At 51.1% G+C, this 16,758-nt stretch overlaps 6 protein-coding genes; 4 read left to right on the top strand and 2 right to left on the bottom strand.

Annotated features, from left to right (window-relative positions):
- Positions 1 to 354: 354 nt before the first annotated feature.
- Positions 355 to 2,273, top strand: CNAG_06889 (sodium-hydrogen antiporter). XM_012192937.1 has 2 exons: positions 355 to 721; positions 786 to 2,273. The coding sequence occupies exons 1-2, from the start codon at positions 481 to 483 to the stop codon at positions 2,144 to 2,146; spliced, it is 1,602 nt and encodes a 533-aa protein (XP_012048327.1). The 5' UTR covers positions 355 to 480; the 3' UTR covers positions 2,147 to 2,273.
- On the bottom strand, positions 2,163 to 6,597 carry CNAG_06888 (cytoplasmic protein). Its single transcript, XM_012192608.1, has 10 exons — positions 6,313 to 6,597; positions 5,354 to 6,257; positions 4,575 to 5,293; positions 4,406 to 4,481; positions 3,658 to 4,341; positions 3,317 to 3,558; positions 2,876 to 3,231; positions 2,562 to 2,770; positions 2,438 to 2,485; positions 2,163 to 2,365 (listed from the first exon to the last, which is right to left on the bottom strand). The coding sequence occupies exons 1-10, from the start codon at positions 6,439 to 6,441 to the stop codon at positions 2,259 to 2,261; spliced, it is 3,474 nt and encodes a 1,157-aa protein (XP_012047998.1). The 5' UTR covers positions 6,442 to 6,597; the 3' UTR covers positions 2,163 to 2,258.
- Positions 6,519 to 7,132, top strand: CNAG_06887 (hypothetical protein). XM_012192607.1 has 3 exons: positions 6,519 to 6,667; positions 6,709 to 6,800; positions 6,902 to 7,132. Exons 1-3 carry the CDS (start codon positions 6,576 to 6,578, stop codon positions 7,030 to 7,032), a joined length of 315 nt encoding a protein of 104 aa, XP_012047997.1. The 5' UTR covers positions 6,519 to 6,575; the 3' UTR covers positions 7,033 to 7,132.
- Positions 7,133 to 7,234: 102 nt separating this feature from the next.
- On the top strand, positions 7,235 to 11,687 carry CNAG_07580 (CAMK protein kinase). XM_012192606.1 has 6 exons: positions 7,235 to 7,652; positions 7,726 to 7,849; positions 7,921 to 8,292; positions 8,355 to 8,601; positions 8,673 to 10,681; positions 10,741 to 11,687. Exons 1-6 carry the CDS (start codon positions 7,395 to 7,397, stop codon positions 11,460 to 11,462), a joined length of 3,732 nt encoding a protein of 1,243 aa, XP_012047996.1. The 5' UTR covers positions 7,235 to 7,394; the 3' UTR covers positions 11,463 to 11,687.
- A 64-nt stretch (positions 11,688 to 11,751) lies between these two features.
- CNAG_07579 (cytoplasmic protein) lies at positions 11,752 to 14,583 on the bottom strand. XM_012192605.1 has 9 exons: positions 13,915 to 14,583; positions 13,641 to 13,862; positions 13,525 to 13,593; positions 13,310 to 13,458; positions 12,964 to 13,261; positions 12,847 to 12,912; positions 12,671 to 12,792; positions 12,562 to 12,631; positions 11,752 to 12,496 (listed from the first exon to the last, which is right to left on the bottom strand). The coding sequence occupies exons 1-9, from the start codon at positions 14,293 to 14,295 to the stop codon at positions 12,158 to 12,160; spliced, it is 1,716 nt and encodes a 571-aa protein (XP_012047995.1). The 5' UTR covers positions 14,296 to 14,583; the 3' UTR covers positions 11,752 to 12,157.
- Positions 14,584 to 14,751: 168 nt separating this feature from the next.
- On the top strand, positions 14,752 to 16,616 carry CNAG_06884 (hypothetical protein). XM_012192936.1 has 5 exons: positions 14,752 to 15,270; positions 15,320 to 15,785; positions 15,840 to 16,162; positions 16,218 to 16,315; positions 16,371 to 16,616. The coding sequence occupies exons 1-5, from the start codon at positions 14,859 to 14,861 to the stop codon at positions 16,473 to 16,475; spliced, it is 1,404 nt and encodes a 467-aa protein (XP_012048326.1). The 5' UTR covers positions 14,752 to 14,858; the 3' UTR covers positions 16,476 to 16,616.
- The last annotated feature ends 142 nt before the right edge of the window (positions 16,617 to 16,758 follow it).

The raw sequence follows: 16,758 nt of genomic DNA, 5'->3' as shown, positions 1-16,758 counted from the left end.
GCACATCAACAGCTTTGATGGATGAAGATGAATTTCTAATCGCAGTCTGCGCATAGTTCTCAACGACGCGTGTTGGAAAGGCTTGGCACCAAGGTTGCTGGGTGGGGTAGTAATGATAATTGCCCGGTGGTGAATGCATGCTTGGTCCAATTGTGGAGTTGCAGTTAGTAGTAGTGCAACGGAGATATGCACGGAATTCGCCCCATCTGTCGAAGCCTTCGTTGCTTCGATGGATGAAGGCCATGGGAAACCGATTCAATAATACGTAAACAAACAGATATACGTAAACAAACAGATCCCTATCGTCATGCTCGTCGTCATCCATGTTCTAAAAGTAACCTTCAAAATTGTCTTGGAAAATTCTCCACTTTTTTTTTTTTACTGCGTCTCTTCCGATTTAAAAGTAGTTGTGATCTACACCACCATCAAACCAGCTAGACTTCTTACCAACGCATAACACACAAATCCCTTTCCCATGCGATGCCGTCCGACTTTTCTTACGAAGAGCCCTCGACAGCTCACTTGCTCATCTTTTCGACATACCTCTGGTTGCTAAACATGGCGCGCTGGTTTGTCCAGCGCATAACAGGAGCAGGTTTACTTGGCGAAATCGCCATAGGAATGATTTTTGGATCACCACTCGCACAGTGGTTGGATGTTGATTGGCAGTCGACAATGGTCATTGTCGGTTATATTGGCCTGTTGGCTATTGTTCTCGAAGGTGTGTCCAGTACCGCTCAGAGGAAGGGGCGACTGAGCTATATTATTGACGCTATTACACTTAGGCGGTATAACGACTTCATTACCTCTTTTAATCCCGCTCATCCCGATTTCGATGGCCATTGCCTTTACTGGCGTGGCAGGTACCCTCGCCCTCTCTTTCCTCTGCGTCCCTGCTTTCGGCTACAGCCCTCTCTCGGCATTCGCCTCTGGTGCTGCAATGTCATCCACCTCCCTCGGTACGACCCTTGCTGTCCTGGCAGGTACAAAGGGAATTGGTTTTGACCTCCGTCAGACCAAAGTCGGGGTGGCATTGGTTGGCGCGGCAGTGGCGGATGATGTCGTCGCTTTCGTGTTTTCCGAGATTATGAAAATCCTCGGACAAAGCGAGGGAGGTGTGGGACCTCAAATTGGGAGGATTGTAGGGGTGACGATCGGATTAGGTGCGGTGGCGATTCCCTTGACGATCTGGGTACTCAAACCGCTCCTGACCTCGCAAAGGGGCAAAAAGCTGCTTTTCCAATCGGGAAGGTTGGGTTCAATGGGGGTTATCCTCCTTGTTGCCATTGGAATGGTCGCTGCTGCTGGGTATGCAGGCACTAGTCCTCTCTACGGTATTTATGTAGGAGGTCTTATGTTGTCGTATGTCTCTGAGCCAGACGAGAATACTGCCGAGACAATTTCCAACTCGGACATACCCCTCACCCGTGTCAGTACCAACCCCACTCCTGACACTGGACCTGGCAGTCAAGCTCCAAAGCCTATCCCCATGGCGTATACACTCTCCCGTCAGTCTCTTGACCTTTCTCGCGCTCATACGCACCCAGGCACAGTCGGCTACCACTTTGCCTATCTGCCCTCTCCTGCGCGCGCACGTCGCCCCGCTCCAGCAGGCAGTGACGATCGTCCCAACCCTCTTGATTTCGCCAGTACCTACAACGCTTTCCTCTTCCCCCTTGTTGAGTACATCCTCCTCCCCATCTTCTTTGGTTCTATCGGTTACTCTATTCCATTCCTTCGTCTCTGGAGAGGATCGATCATCTGGAAAGGGATCGTGTATTCGATATGGATGGTCCTCGGGAAACTCATGTGCGGCTTGTGGTTGTTTTGGCCATCAAAGAGTAAAGGAGGCAAGATTAGCGAGGCACAGGGTCTGCCAGTGACTGAGAAAGAGGGAAAGGGTGAATGGACGTGGAAGGATAGGGTACCAGCCGTCCTATTTTTGGGATTCGCGATGGTTGCAAGAGGAGAAATTGGGCTTTTGATCTCTCAAATTGGCCGTCATACCCCAACTCCCTTGCTTGATGAGGATGCGTTTTTGATAGCTATTTGGGCTATTGTGGTTAACACCATCATCGGTCCAGTGGCTGTATCTTCTATACTCAAGAAATGGAGGGTGGGTGTAGTCAGAGGAGGCTGGGAATAGCGTCCCAAGTTCTTCGTTCTGTGACTTAGATTGTACATACATCTCATAGACCAATTATTAAATTGAAGACTCCTATTTTTGCCCTGATATGTTAATGTCTAATGAATATTTTTTATATGTTTGCACATTCGCAATCACAATCCGCAACAGCACAGACCGAATGTGCGATTCCCCCATCCAAACCACCTTCAAACCAAGGCAAAATGTGATTTGCGTGACCTTTTTTTTTGAAACGCAAGTCAGTCGGCACAAGTTTTACAAGGCTTTGGTGATGGATGATTCGGGACTTACCGCCATGTCTGCATGTCAAGCAGAAAACGTATGCCGAATCAATCGTATCTAAGTTCTTATCAGTATCTATCTAACATTCACCATCAAGCAAAAAAAAAAAAGAAAAAGAAAAAAGGTAACTCACCCGTCACATGCCCTGGCCGCTCACCGTCATCGACTGGCGGTCTATGTGGGTCTACGTGAAGCAAGCAAATCACGCATCGCGGTAATGGCGCTTGACAATAGACGCAAACTGTTGTACGCTCCGAAGGCCAGCCAACGCTCGGCGTACCTCGCATTGCATGTTTCTGATGCAGCCTATGCTCAGTATCGACTGACAAAGGGTTGTTACAACTATAAAAAAGCGTGATTGGGATCAGCATCCTTGATAAATAGGCCTTTTTTTTTTCTGGGGGATATAAAGAGAAGAAAATAAATAAATAAAAAAACTCAACGCACACTGGGCATGTCCCCATCTTGCCATCCCCCTCTTCTCCTGCATCGTCCCCACCCAATGACCTCTGTAAATTCCCCCACTTGACATCAAACTCACATCTCTCCCCCCACATCCCCCATGAATCGAGCATATCCCTATACCCTTCTCTCCACCTCTCCACCATCATCTTCTCCGCTTGACTGAGTTTCCCCGGTGGGAAAAAAGCAGCGAGAAGGGTGACGGTTTGCAAATCGCCTGTTCGCGCGAGGTAGCGGGAGAGGAGTGAGAGTGCCGGGGGGGAGAGGCCTGTGAGAGGGAGCATGTGTAGGGAGGATGAACGTGCGAATCGGGACATTCGGCCTTTGAGGAATGTGGAGAACTGACCATAAATCGCTTTAGCTTCCAATGTTTCCTAATGGCTGCGAGGAAAAAAGGAGAAAAGAAAAGGAAAAAAAGAGACGTACCTCCCAATCATCGAGATACTGCACGCCCACGACCATCCTCTCCAACAACGGTATATACTCCTCTTCCAAGACGCTTTCCCAGTCTTCACCCGCAATACGAGAAAGGATCGCACGGACGTACGGGTCGTCCACCCTGCGAATAAGGTTGGGCCAATGGGCATTGAAGTATTCTGATCCTCGGGTAGAAGCTGACTGGGACATGAAGCCGGCGATAGTCGAGCCGAGTAATGTATCATTTGGATCTATACTCTTGTCCGTTAGCCCTATCTCAAAACGGGAATGACAGAGAAAAAAAAAAGGAGCAAAAGAATGAAACACAAGGGGTTGAAATTCCGACGTACCCTCGCTAGACATCAAAATCCCCACTGTCCCACTTTCATCCCCCCTAAAAAACGCTCTAAACGCCGCTTTACTCCTCTCCCCCCTCCTCAACATCTCCTCCACCTCCCCCTTTCCACCTTCCTTACTCTCCCCGCATATCGTCAGGATCAATCTTCTCAACTCGACTTTCTCCGAGGAAGATGAAATAGACGGCCTCAGTTCCGATGGGTGGATGGCTTTATCGGGGAACGATAGACGGGAGGAGAGGAGGTGGGAGATGGCGGGGAGGTAAGAGGGGGGACCTTGGGGATAGGTCGATGATGTGTGGGGGTGAGAGTGGGGGTGGGAGTGGGAATGGGTTGTGCGTTCGGAAACCTTGCGTTCGCGAGGGGTATGGGTACCACTACCTTTCCGGGATACACTACCTTTTCGGGATACAGAGGCCGACCGGCTTCCCCTTCTTGTACTAGCACCACCCCCCTTGATACTCATGCTTTTCAATCTCTCTTCGAGCTCGCTCACTAAACCCCCGCCTTCCCCAACCGCTCCGTCTTCATCAACGTTCAAAGCGGCAGAGATGGGTCTACCAGAAGCGGATGCAGCGTCGAGTGTTCCGAGGGATGTCCAGATGGGGTAAATCCCTTGGTGGGTGAGGTTGTACCCACCGGAAGAGGAGACGGAGGGGGACATGGTTTTGGTTAGGTCTAAGGAACGTGTGAGGGGTTAGTTAGTGAAGCGGCATGGTATGCGGGAGGGTGGGGGACTTGCGTTCGACGAATTCCCAGACACCGGCAAGTTTGAATTTTCCCGGATACTTTGTTGCTATCGCTGCGTTTAATAACAACTGTTTTTTTTTTTTTTTTTTTTCCGTTAGCCCCATTAAGCTAAATAGACCTCGATCGAATGGGGGGGGGGAGAGGCAAACCCGTCAACTCACGTTATCCAAACCGTACCCCTCCATCGCCCTTCTCCGCATCACCACCCCCACATCCCCACCCAACACCCTTCTCCACCCTTCATACCCACCCGTAATCTCATCACGATCGTTAATCACCCCTGTTGGATCGTCTTCATGCCACCTATCTCTGGATAAGAATGACTGGGTCAATGTATCTGGGATATGGTGTATGGCCACGTTGGGGCCGGAGCCGGAGGGGAGGTGTCTTGTAGGTGGGGGATGGGGATGGGGATGGGGATGGGGGTGAAGTGGGGAGGAAGAGGGGTGGATGGTGGATGCGGCTCCAAAGGAAGAAGAACGGAGACGGGAATGTTCGTTGAGGATGGTGGATACTTGGTCAGGGGGGAGTTGGAATTTGTTTCGAGGGTAAATGGCTTCGCCCCCTCCTCCTCCTCCTCTCCCTGCCTCTCCTTGGCCGGGTTCTAACCCCTGCATCAACCCGTGGGCGGCAGGAGATGTCGATGCCGATGTCGATGTCGATGACGATGACGATCTCAGAGGGATATCAGGATCGATAAAGTACAATGCAGGTTCAGAGATGGAAACACCCCCATGAGAATTTGAAGCCAGCACAGGGGCGGTGGAGATGGGACCGATGGAGATCGTACCGTCCTTGAGGACGTACATGACATCAACGTGTTTGGGCGGGGTTGGCGGCGTGAATGCGAATGAATGCATGTTTGGTTTGGGCTTGATAACTGTTTAATGCATCCGTGATCAGAAGGCAAAATGCAGACTGTGAAGAATAGGACACTTACTCTGTCGCATACCGCCCAGTGTAACCCATTCACTAGCCCCCGACTGGTCGGGTTTACATCGCACGATATCCCAGACGCCCACACCGCCCTCTTTACTGCCCACACCTAGTCTCATACTATCCACCCAGCTCATACCCACTACCCCACCCCTCACTTCCCACCCGACAACTTCTTGGCCTGGGTATCTCGTATCCCACAGCCTCACTGTACTATTGCCTCCTCCTTGGTTTGATTCGTACGATGCGAAAAGGGCAGAAGATGGGTTGGGACAGAGTGACATGACGGTACGTGTAGACCATTGCGCGAGGGAACCTGCAGAGTTGGGTTCTTTCAGAGTATTCGAAGGCGCACGGAGGTCGTACAGCCTGATCGCCTTGTTGCCCGCAGAAGCCAACAGGGAGTAGGGAGCAGTAGGGATAAAGGCGATAGAGTTGACTTGTTCCGATGCGCAGTATGCCTGTATCGGCCTCGGTTCAGAAGCGGAGGATGTCTTGGTAAGCGGTGTCGTTGTCGGGAGACGCAGTTCGGGCCGGGTATAGTGCACGTCTCCGTCTGGTGGTAAGCGAGACGCAGCGACGGCATCGTGGATATCCCAGATCAACAAGCTCGAATCAGACCGATGCCGTTCGAGACCTGTAGCGAGATAGTTGGCGTCGTGCGGGGAAAAGGATATGCTTGTCACGGCCCGAGTATGCTTGACTGTGAGGGCGGCAATGACGGGGGCCGACGGAGGGGGGCCGGCGACGGGAAGAGACAGGGTGGACGGGGAGAGGTTGAGGAGGAGTGTCTTGCCGGTGGAAAGACCTGTTGCGACGAGATGTCTGTGGGCTGGCGAGGGCGACCAGGCGAGTGCTTTGATCTGGCCGATCTCTGTCTGCAGGCCGAGCATGGACATCTTTCCCCGCTGCGGACACGGGCATGGCTGAGCGCATGGAGGACGGTATGCGGACAAGACTCACGTCGCGGTCCCATTCGTAGAGCTTGACGTCGCCGGAGAGCATGTGTGCGGGCTGGCCGCCGACGAGGAAACGGGGCGGAGCGAGGTGGTGCGGGTCCGCGAGGGCGATCCGCCTGCACTCGGTGGCCATCGTGGGCGTATATGCGTATGCGTATCGAGTATGGTGGAGAGATGTTATGGCGAGTCTGCAGCGATTGTTGCGCCAGCAATGCCACCCACGGCACCAATTCAGGCGTCCCTTGTACTCTTCGCTTTTGGGTTTACATGCATGCAACGCTACTCACCTCAACACGCACAATGTCCAGCAGGGTATCCGCCGGCAAGATGGCCATGGCGCCACAGGAGAGCGTGCAGCCGTGAGTGTGTATGCTGGAGCACAGCTGCTGAGAACCCGCAGTGCCGTCCTCTACAAACTCGTCCTCTTCGCCCTCTTGATGGCCGTTGTACCGATAGCAACATACTTTGGCACTCTCAACTATCTCTGGGACGGTGCGTTGTGTCTGTGGTTTCCCGTCCCGTCTATGCCGCTGCAGACGCCTGGACGCATGTCTCTTGGCCGGCTTTTGCTCATCCTCTTTTACGCTACGTAGGCTCCACAACGTTTGCTGCCATCTCTGCCATCGCCGCTGCCAACCTCATCCTCGTAGGATACGTCGTCGTTGCCTTTAGAGAAGATGCGGCATCCAGAACGGGACCGTTGCCGGAGAAGAAGACTTCATAGCAAGTTTCATGGACCCGTTGGCGGTGTGGACATGCCCTGAATATATATATTTATAAGCAACCTCTGTATGCATATAGACATGGATAACATTCCCGAATCGAGTACACATGGATAACATTCTCGAGTCGAGTACACGTGAATAACAGTCTCGAGTCGAGGTGTGAGCATGCGATACGGTGGCTGTATACAACGCTCTGTCATTGTTCCCTGCGTGGCCACCGCGGTTGTATCTTCAAGATAAACATCTCTTCATTTCACTGTCGCTTTTCCACTTTTCGCCATCTTCACACAGCAACGCCAAGACATCCCAAGCATACCCGCCACCCACTCATCTCCCGGAAAAGGGGCCACTCGCGAAGACAATGCCCACCTCCAAGTCCTCTATCGACCACAGGGACGTCTACTACCGCAAGGGCAAATCCGCAGGCTACCGTGCCCGCTCAGCATACAAGCTCCTGCATCTCGACGAGGAATTCGACCTTTTCACCAATGTCCGCACGGCGGTCGACCTCTGTGCCGCTCCCGGCAGCTGGAGCCAGGTTCTGGGGCAAAAGCTGAAACCGAAAAGTAAACAAGGCGGTGAAGGAACCCGAGTCGTCTCGTGTGATCTGCAGCCTATGGTATGTCCCATGTCCCATGTCTTATGTCTCCATCTGTCATGAAAGTACTGATCAGAGGACAACTCGGCCGCAGGCGCCTTTACCAAACATCACGACTCTACAAACCGATATCACTCTTCCCTCCACCATCCCGCTCGTGTTGGATGCTCTCGGTGGGCGAAAGGCTGACCTCGTCGTATGCGACGGTGCTCCTGACGGTAAGCTTCTTTCATCATCTCCTCTCCTGTAAGACTTTTGTTAATTCCAACATACGTCGTTCGGCACGCAGTGACGGGTGTCCATGACCTCGACGCCTACCTCCACTCCCAACTCCTCCTCGCCGCACTCACGCTCTCGTTAACACTCATGGCACCCGGCGCGACTCTGATTTTCAAAATCTTTCTCTCTCCGCTTGACCCCCATGCAGAGTTTTTGGCTTCGCAGTTGAGGTGTTTCTTCTCCAGTCCATTTCCCGAAGATAACGACGAGGAGGAGAACGAGTTTGGGCAGTATGGGGAGTTTGAGGAGGAGGCGGAATCTGCGGGACAGGAAGGAGAGGGGGAGAAGAAGAGGAATGTGGGTAAACAAGGGTATGATCCACAAGGACGGCGGGGTGGAGTGTGGGTTAGAAAACCGAGAAGTAGCCGTCAAGGTAGTGCCGGTACGTCTTACCTCTTTTCTTTCTTTTTTTTCCTCCTGCGCCTACCTGATACGAGGACACAGAGGCTTTCATCGTCTGTCGCAACTTTTCACCCTCCGCCCTCCCTCTCCCACCGACATTCTCCCCCTCGGCTCTCGACAAACTCCGGACCACCACAGGAACCCTCACTCTCGATTCCCTCTCCTCTCTCGTCCCCCAAGACGAAGACGGAAGTGAAGAGACCCAGCGTTTCAAGGGAAGTGAGCAGCAAGTAAAGCAGCAGTGGCAGAGATGGGAGATGATCAAGGGGTATGTGGGCGGTGGGGATTTGTAAGTTATTATGCACACATCGTACATCTGTCAAAGGCAGGACATAAAAAATTGTTAAGTACAGACTTTAGGTCATCATCATCATCATCATCTTTCATTCCCTCTCTCCATCCAGTCTCACCACCATCACTACCAGCACAGAGTCCAAAAACGACATTATCATCCCCTCCCAAACTCCATCTCCCAATACCAACCACCCCGCCAAACCTGGTACACCATATCCTGAGAACTCCCGAACTCGTGCCCCCGCATTCAGCCACTGCCAGTCCTAAAGCGTTACAACCCCAACCGACGCCTGTGGACGAGCCGCCAGAATATTTTTCTCCCACGCGTGCACATGCACGGGCTCTTTTCTTGTCGCCTACGAAAATCAAAGAACATCGACAAACACAGGGGCAAGGACAGGGACAGGGTGGTGGAGGCACTTCGAGACAAAGTTCGTTGGATTCGTTGACACCTAATCCATCGCCCGTTGGGGACGTCGATCCAACCCGACCTTGGACCTCTTCATCCCTTCCATCTTCCACGCTCCCGCCCGCCCCCACGTTTGTACCGCCAACAATAACAGCATCGTCCCAAGAAAAGACCTCTTTGAACGTTCCTTTGCGGTTACATTCATCGTCCACCTCTAGTGCTGTCTCTGATGGCGGTCGTCCCCAAACCCCTGCTACTCTTGGCGTCATCACCCCAGCCCTAGCGTCACCGGCGCTAAGCTCGAGTAGCAAGACGGATTTATTCTTCTCTGCTTCCTCTGCAGAGTTACCTACTCCTCCCCGTGCGTTATCTCCAGCAGCTGCTTTGGGTAAGGGACCTCTTTCTGCTTCTGCTTCTGCTTCTTCTTTGAGTTTGGATGTGGGCGGTGATGAGAGAGCTCGATCGACGACGATGCCTTCTTCTAGCTTCCCTTCTGCCTCCACGGCCGCAAGTTGGACCGAAAGTGGGATACCCCCTGTAAAGCTAAGGTTACCCACAAGGAAAGAAAGGTTTCGAGAAACAGATATCCCGGCGGAAATGAAGGATAAGATGGATGCAGATAGAGGTAGGGGAGGATGGGGTGCACCGCTCGAGATGGGGTTCGGAGCGGGATTTGAGGAGATTAGTACATCTCGGTTGAGGAGTATATCGAATCCTCTCGCTCCCCCATCGGCGCATACCTTTTCTCCAACACCACCTGCACCTCCACCTGTGGCTTTGCCATTCACAACGCAGATTAGTAGAAATGATGGAGATAGTCGACCGGAATTTGCTCGACAGAGTTCTTTGACGCCGACAGTGGTATCGCCACAAACGCCCAGGGCTGGTTTCTTTCCCTTCACCAATGCCCATACTAAAGCCAATGCAGTATTATCCTCTTCGTCCCCTTCTGCCGGGGGAGATACAGCTCCACCTCCGCCTTGGAAATTGAGACGTAAAGAATCTCAACAGCTGGAAAGGGAACACCGCCAAGCAGGGGTGGATGAGAGTGTGAAAGCGGGGGATGTGATCGAACCTTGCCTCCCAAGTGCGAATGCGGATGATAGTGGGCACGAAAAGGAAAAACGAAAAGAAAGGGTCAGCGGAGGAGGAGGAGGATGGAGGTTGGTCAAGAAAATGGGGGAAGGAGCCTTCTCGGCAGTTTGGTCGGCCGTACCTGCCGGTTCAACGCCTTCATCTTCCACACCCACCCACGCACCCACCGCCACCAACATCCTCGTCGCGCTCAAACTCTTGACCCACCCGTTGCCCGACCCCCGAACACGTATCGCCTTTCTCCGAGAAGCTTCCGTCTTGCGACACATCTCACATCCTTCTATCGTGGGGTACATTGACGATTTCTCAACGGAAAGACATGATGTCTTGGTGTTGGAAGCGGCTGGAGGAGGGGAATTGTTCGAGTTGATGAGTGATGAGGAGAATAGGCGACGGATGATCTTGCCTGCGCCTGCGCCCGGGTCTGAGCCGGTAGCTGGTTCAGAAGAAACTGAAATCGGCTGGGATAAGGATGGTGAAGGCTTTGTGAGGAGGGTGTTTAGTGAGCTCGTCAAGGCTGTGGGATGGTTACATGAAGTTGGTGTAGTACATCGCGATATCAAGTTGGAGAGTAAGTATACCATTTACAATTACCTCCCTGTTCGAAAAAGCTAATGGCTTCGGTTAAAGACATATTGTTCACCACCAACCCTTTCCTCCTCCCACCTACAAGCACATCCTCCATTCCACTTCACCTTCTCCCTCCACCTTGCGAACCACTCATCAAACTGACTGACTTTGGTCTCTCACGTTTCATCTCCCCCGCCTCACCCCTTCTCTACACACGATGCGGTTCCGAAAGCTTTGCAGCGCCAGAGATCATCATGGGTAAACCATACGATGGCCGAGAGACAGATGCTTGGGCGTTGGGTGTGGTACTCTATGGGTTGATCATCGGTGAATTACCATTTGATCGAGAGGAAAGCATGATGTTGCCAGAAAGGATAGCGACTCCCGGAGGGGGAAATAGTGAAAGAGAAAGAGGGAGGAAGAAGATGCACCGGATCGCCAAGGGGGAATATACTTGGCCATCACCCGAACCTGCACTCTCTCAAGATATTCCAGGCGCCTATGCGCCAGGTACAGCGACTCCATCAGCGCGAGCAGTGGTTTCCTCACTTCTTGAGCGTAACCCTTCAAAGAGAGCAAAACCAAGTGATCTGTGGGGGTATGAATGGATGCTTGGGCCGGGGGGCGTTCCGCGACCTGTGGAGGGAGCGGGAACGCCGCAGCAAGAGGGAGTCGAAAAAGATAAGGGAAGGGAAGCGTCTGGAAGAGGGAGACGGAGAGTGCTGGATGGGTTTTTAGTGGAAGAAGAGGGGATTGAAGATGTCGCAATGACAGAACATTAAGGAAGGTAAAAAGGACATTTATCTTGTTGCAATGCTGTGAATCTTGTGTCGAGTTTCATCTTGTTTTGGGTTAGCGTATATTTACTGTCTTTGGGTCTATAGTCAATCACATATATTGCTACTGTTTTGCGATTTTTGTTAGCAGCACCAATATCGGCGTCGTATGCAAGCACGAAGAATAATTGGTCAGAAAGGGCGAGCTATAAAAATGCGCTCTTATTAAACAGTCTATCATATATCTCGATCGCATCCTAACTGCATGTCAACTCTGCGAGCTAAACCGTGATAGCTTGTTAATGGCCCCAGATCAAGGTATTTGAAGTGCGACCGTATCTCTAGTTAAAGGGATGTATAATAGTCTTTTGAAGGATCTCTTTGTCCTTATAGATTGACCGCAGCAGGCTGCAGCTCACACAACATTCGCAATGATTCGGAATAGATCTCCCTGATTCCTGATTGCGTTTCGAACGCTTCACGAAGAGCCTCCATATGAACTGGTTTCGTCAAGGCCTGAATCTTTAGATAATTAGGAAGCGAAGGATGAGTAGGAAAACGGTTTGTCAGGGACCAACTTGTAGATGAGTTCTGTATCATAAAGAAGGGGTGAAGATAGTACGCAAGGAAGACAAGTAGATGTTGCGTTTACAAGTTTCCATACCTAAAAGGAAACAGACCCTACAACGAAACACTATGTCTCAAATCCACTCCACCCGCCTCTCTCCAGCCTTTGGGCCCTTGACTCCACTCCCACTCCCACCGACTTTTGCACTTCTCGTCCCAAACTGCATCGCCCTCTTTACTCTCCTTCCAGTCTTGCTCAGCCCTACTCTTTCCACCGCTAATCGCAGTAATCGTTTATCTCCGCGGCCAGGTGGAAGGCGGAGATCACACTTGAGCCAGATAGGTAGGGAAGAGAGGTGGGCGATGAAAGAGAGTGAGAGGTAGGGATATCGTGCGTCCCGGGCGTGTGAGGAAATGAGGCGGTCATCTCGAGATAAATTGCGTGTAGGCAGACGGGTGAGATCCATTTGTGTCTATATTATATGTATTTTGTTAGTCAATTTTTCTTCGAGCGGCGCGGAAGAAAGTAGATACGCACTTCGTCGATGAGGCCCTGCCATCCGGCTTGGTTGAAAGCATGTCGGTGCCGTGAATAGCCTCCCAGTTGCCTATGCAAGTCAGCTTGTCCCATTTCGATGTAGACTTACTCGTCCGCACCCAGACCGGAGATGTAGACTTTTGCCTTCACCTGATACGGCCTTTTGTTCCCATTTTCCACTACGATTGATCCCTTACCGAGTGATGCAAAGTATAATGGATAGGCTAGAGACTTGAGTTTTGGTCAGCGACGTTTGTGGAATGCGATGGGACTGAGACAACGTACCAAATCCATCTCCGTCACTGAGGGATACATGAGCTCCACCACTCTCGCTCTATGCTCCCTAGCCTCCTGTCCAGAGCGTCAGCATCAACTTGATCTTGCCTTTTAATCTAAACTCACTTCATAAGGTACATTCACTTCCACAAATCTCCATTCTCTCCCTTTGCAAATGCTCCTCAACTCTTCGACGGCTTCCAAGCCCGACAGCCGATCAGGTACAGCATAAACATCCCCTCCCACTCCTGGTGCTTCGTGTTTGCTTTTGCCTTTTCCGTTGGCAAGTTGGGGTTTGGGGGAAGGAGCGAAGGATACGTTAATGAGATCGATAGGATCCGACAGTGGTAGGCACTGATGGAGAAGATAGGCGAGGAATGTACAGTCAATCCCCCCTGAGAAAAGGACGGCTACCTTGGCTTCTCTACATCACCCATCAGCTTTGTATATGAGCCGAAGCAAATAGACTCACCCAGGTGCCAAGTCGGGTATGTTCTCTACTCGACGTCGCACACTAGCTTGGAGATGGTCGACAAACGAGTCGACGGCGTCGTGGATGAATGGGCCATCGTCTGTGAGGTGTGAAAGAGGAAGGACGCTGTTAATTGGCGCAACCCTAGTCTGATGATACGAGTTAATCTTACAGCAGGAGTCAAGCCTTGAGACAGAGTAACTGCTGACACTCACCCACGGTGTAGACGAGCTTTCAGGAAGGTCGAAGTTGTTGGTCGTGATGAGAGCATTCCACAGGTCCACCTGTATATCGGTTAGCTGAGAAGAAGAAGTCTGAAAGGCGTACTGACTGTCCCATCCTCGAGGACTTGGACTTGATCCAATCGAATGATACCTCCTTCACCACCCAACAAAGCTCGCATCTCTAGCCCGGCCTCACGCGCCAGCCCGCAGCTGCAAGAGCTGAGTATGAACATGTCGGATGCGGTATCATTGCCGGATCTTTGGGGATATACGAGTAGCGAGCGACGCGACAAGGGATCTAGTTGATAGTACAGTGTAGAAGATGTCAACTGAGAGCGGGTCAGTCGCCTAGTAGATAAGAATTAAATGCGAAATACTCACGTCTAGATATATGCAAGCAAATGGCCCTTCAATATCCTTCAGGACACTTTGGAACTCAGCTCCCTCTTCCAGTTTCTCAAATATCTTGCGCGTATCGTTCGCATCCTTTTCCACTGGTAGTCCCTCAAACACCTGTCCATTCCATCCCAAAACTCCTCTTTTTCCAACCAGTGGCTGAGCCGTCAGTTCTCCTCGAAGTCCGAGGACGCTCGCACTCAGGGTAATTTCTATTTCCGCACCAGACTTGCCCTTCACAATGTGCGTATATGACCCCTGTGTGTCTGGCCCTCGACATGTGATTGTGGATTGAAAGGCGTCGAGCAGAGATGCTCTGGGATGGTCGGTGGAAAGGGATCTGATGGAGAGTGTGAGACCGCACATAATAATCTGGATTGAACTTGGATACGTTCAAGGTTTTCAGACCACAATCGTCCATAAGGACTTGACCGAGTATCAAAATCTGGCGTATTTGTTATGAAAGTTTGTTCGCACCTCGTACAGCAGGCGAATTCGAAGTTGTTGTTTGTGTTACATAGCAGCTCCCCCACTCAAAAAAACAATGGAATCAAGCCCATAACTAGTAAATGTCAAACCACCAGACTGACGCCCCATCCTGTTCGCTTTGAGTACCACTCTGGAGAGTGCCTAGTTATTACCATGGTGGGAGACAACACACTTGTATAGCATGTTTTTACTCTTTTTACGCTTTCTGCTGTTTTATTTATTATTATTATTATTACTTAATTATGACGTGGATTAAAAAGCGATGACGTGGGGAGGAGGATTCCTCCTCTTCTCGTCGTCGTCATGGAAGCGGCAACGGCATTTCGTTCGCCTTCGCTTTCAGTTCTCTGCATATTTCAGTCGGCTTTCTTCGATTGCTATTATCTCAATCCATCGACTTTCCCTTCTCGCTTGCTGAAGGAGGTATGCCTTAGAACGACATGTCAAATTCATCCTCTGTTAGAAATCCTCTGCAGCGCGCCCATGCTCTCTCAGCCCAAGCATCTAGCCTTTTAGATTCCGATCAACCGTCGCCCCAAGCAATGAACCAGGCCCTACAGGCTTACAGAGAAGCAGCCAGTTTATTTGAAGCTTCTGCTGGTGATTTGGATGTCGATGAGGGTACGAAGGTGACTTTGAAGCTGTTGACAACGCAGCATCGCAAGCTTGCAAGGGATCTCGAGCGGAGGATCAGTATTGCCGCCAAAGGGAAAATGGCCACTCCTGTGAATACGCGACTTGCTGGGATCCCTCCAAACCGGCGACATTTCTCGGAAGGCTCACCTGCCAGAGGCTATCTCCCTGATAACAAACAGGTCGCCGGCGGAATGACATCGCTACGGGTTGATTCGAGTAGGTTTTCCGTCCCTTCCTCTCATGGACCAAGCTCATAAGGCTTAAGCCTCGCAGCACTTATCACATACTCGAGAGGTACCACCATTCGCATATAGGCCTCCTCCAAATCCGTCCGGTTCTCAGCCAAATTCCGCTTCCATTCTCTCGCCATCCGATGCTCCGTCACCTTTACAATCATCTTCGTCATCTTCCGAAGCGCCTGAGGAATCTTATGTACATTTTGGCGCCCCCCCGGATATAACCGACCCATTCAATCGCTTTTGGGCAATGCTGGATAATATGCTGGAGGATATCTCTAACCCCATCGCGTTTGCCAGTGCACCTCTTGATACACTGAGTTCAGCCGCTCCGCAACCGAAAAAGCCGCAGGAAAAGGGGAATAGTAAGAGTGGCAAAGAAAAGAAGAGAAAGGAAGAATCACCATCACCTACTGATTCCTTTTATCTGGTTCATCCAAAGGGCAAGATGACACCCGAGGGATCCGAGGATGGGGATAAACCTCGTGGTAACCCGTGCGTTAATACTGATGTACAAGTCCGCCACACAGTGCTGACATACCAATGTAGAGCCCCTTTAGCCAAAACGCCAGAGGAATTGGCCCTGGAAAATACATCTTTACGGCATTCCCTCGATACCCTTGCTTCGCACACTCAATCTCTAGAACAGACCAACCGCCTTCTCAAGATTCAGCTAGAAGAGCGGGATAAGAAGTTTTTGGCAGCCATGGCAGGTGTAAAGAAGGAAGCTGCTCGGGCCAAACAAGGACAAGAGCTGTGGCGCAGTCAAGTCATGGCGGGATCTATAATACCGGCTAGAGCGCCGAGGATGGATGGAAGTCCGATTAGCAGTGTTCCTGGGTTGAAGGATGGGCCAGGATCGGATAGCACGAGTCAGTTCTCTGCACATCATTCAAAGCGACGAAATGTCCTGACATACCGCTTCAGCCTTGCGCAAGAGGATCAAAGAATTGGAGGAGGAAGTTAAGACCCTAAAGCTTGAATCAGAGAAGCAGAAAAACCATATTGAAAAGTACAAAGGAAAGGTGGGTCTGATTTGCCTAATCTCTGGAGCGCGACTGGAAGTTGATTTGGTCGCAGTTCGAAAAGCTGAAAGCAAATGCGCGAGCCAAGAAGGAAGCTAAATTAGCTGCAGCTGCTGCTGAAGCTACAGTGCAAGGACAAAATTCTTCAACGCTGACATAAAACCAAACTTCATAGACAATTGCAGCATCATGCGACCATCAGCCATCTCGTCTTGCAATATTCAATTGTGTTCTACCTAGCATAAGACCAGTGATGTTGTACTTTTTACAGAAAATGTATTATCATTCCCCTGTTTCTACCCTTTGGCCCAATGATTCAAGCTTTGGGACTGCTCAGTGCTCATTTAAAATTTTCCTCAGCTGCCTTCTTCTTGGTCAGTCGAAACATTCCAGAAGCTTTGGGAAACCACGTTAAGAGAGAATGGTGCTGCTTCTGTGCGACT

This window comes from Cryptococcus neoformans, chromosome 3 (assembly GCF_000149245.1).
Source record: "Cryptococcus neoformans var. grubii H99 chromosome 3, complete sequence".
Classification (NCBI taxonomy): domain Eukaryota; kingdom Fungi; phylum Basidiomycota; class Tremellomycetes; order Tremellales; family Cryptococcaceae; genus Cryptococcus; species Cryptococcus neoformans.
This window is presented reverse-complemented; position numbering and strand designations above follow the sequence as displayed.

Excerpts from the sequence above, each read along its gene's own strand:
- CNAG_06889 (XM_012192937.1), top strand. The coding sequence starts at position 481 with ATGCCGTCCGACTTTTCTTACGAAGAGCCCTCGACAGCTCACTTGCTC. Across the intron at positions 722-785 it reads GTTGGCTATTGTTCTCGAAG|GCGGTATAACGACTTCATTA; the intron begins GTGTGTCCAGTA and ends TATTACACTTAG.
- CNAG_06888 (XM_012192608.1), bottom strand. The coding sequence starts at position 6,441 with ATGGCCACCGAGTGCAGGCGGATCGCCCTCGCGGACCCGCACCACCTC. Across the intron at positions 3,559-3,657 it reads GATTTTGATGTCTAGCGAGG|ATCCAAATGATACATTACTC; the intron begins GTACGTCGGAAT and ends ACAAGAGTATAG. Across the intron at positions 3,232-3,316 it reads AGTATCTCGATGATTGGGAG|TTCTCCACATTCCTCAAAGG; the intron begins GTACGTCTCTTT and ends ATTTATGGTCAG.
- CNAG_06887 (XM_012192607.1), top strand. The coding sequence starts at position 6,576 with ATGCATGCAACGCTACTCACCTCAACACGCACAATGTCCAGCAGGGTA. Across the intron at positions 6,668-6,708 it reads CCACAGGAGAGCGTGCAGCC|TGCCGTCCTCTACAAACTCG; the intron begins GTGAGTGTGTAT and ends GAGAACCCGCAG. Across the intron at positions 6,801-6,901 it reads TCTCAACTATCTCTGGGACG|GCTCCACAACGTTTGCTGCC; the intron begins GTGCGTTGTGTC and ends TACGCTACGTAG.
- CNAG_07580 (XM_012192606.1), top strand. The coding sequence starts at position 7,395 with ATGCCCACCTCCAAGTCCTCTATCGACCACAGGGACGTCTACTACCGC. Across the intron at positions 7,653-7,725 it reads CGTGTGATCTGCAGCCTATG|GCGCCTTTACCAAACATCAC; the intron begins GTATGTCCCATG and ends ACTCGGCCGCAG. Across the intron at positions 10,682-10,740 it reads TCGCGATATCAAGTTGGAGA|ACATATTGTTCACCACCAAC; the intron begins GTAAGTATACCA and ends CTTCGGTTAAAG.
- CNAG_07579 (XM_012192605.1), bottom strand. The coding sequence starts at position 14,295 with ATGTGCGGTCTCACACTCTCCATCAGATCCCTTTCCACCGACCATCCC. Across the intron at positions 13,594-13,640 it reads AAGTCCTCGAGGATGGGACA|GTGGACCTGTGGAATGCTCT; the intron begins GTCAGTACGCCT and ends ACCGATATACAG. Across the intron at positions 13,262-13,309 it reads ATACCCGACTTGGCACCTGG|AGAAGCCAAGGTAGCCGTCC; the intron begins GTGAGTCTATTT and ends TGGGTGATGTAG.
- CNAG_06884 (XM_012192936.1), top strand. The coding sequence starts at position 14,859 with ATGTCAAATTCATCCTCTGTTAGAAATCCTCTGCAGCGCGCCCATGCT. Across the intron at positions 15,271-15,319 it reads ATCGCTACGGGTTGATTCGA|CCTCGCAGCACTTATCACAT; the intron begins GTAGGTTTTCCG and ends ATAAGGCTTAAG. Across the intron at positions 16,163-16,217 it reads GCCAGGATCGGATAGCACGA|CCTTGCGCAAGAGGATCAAA; the intron begins GTCAGTTCTCTG and ends ATACCGCTTCAG.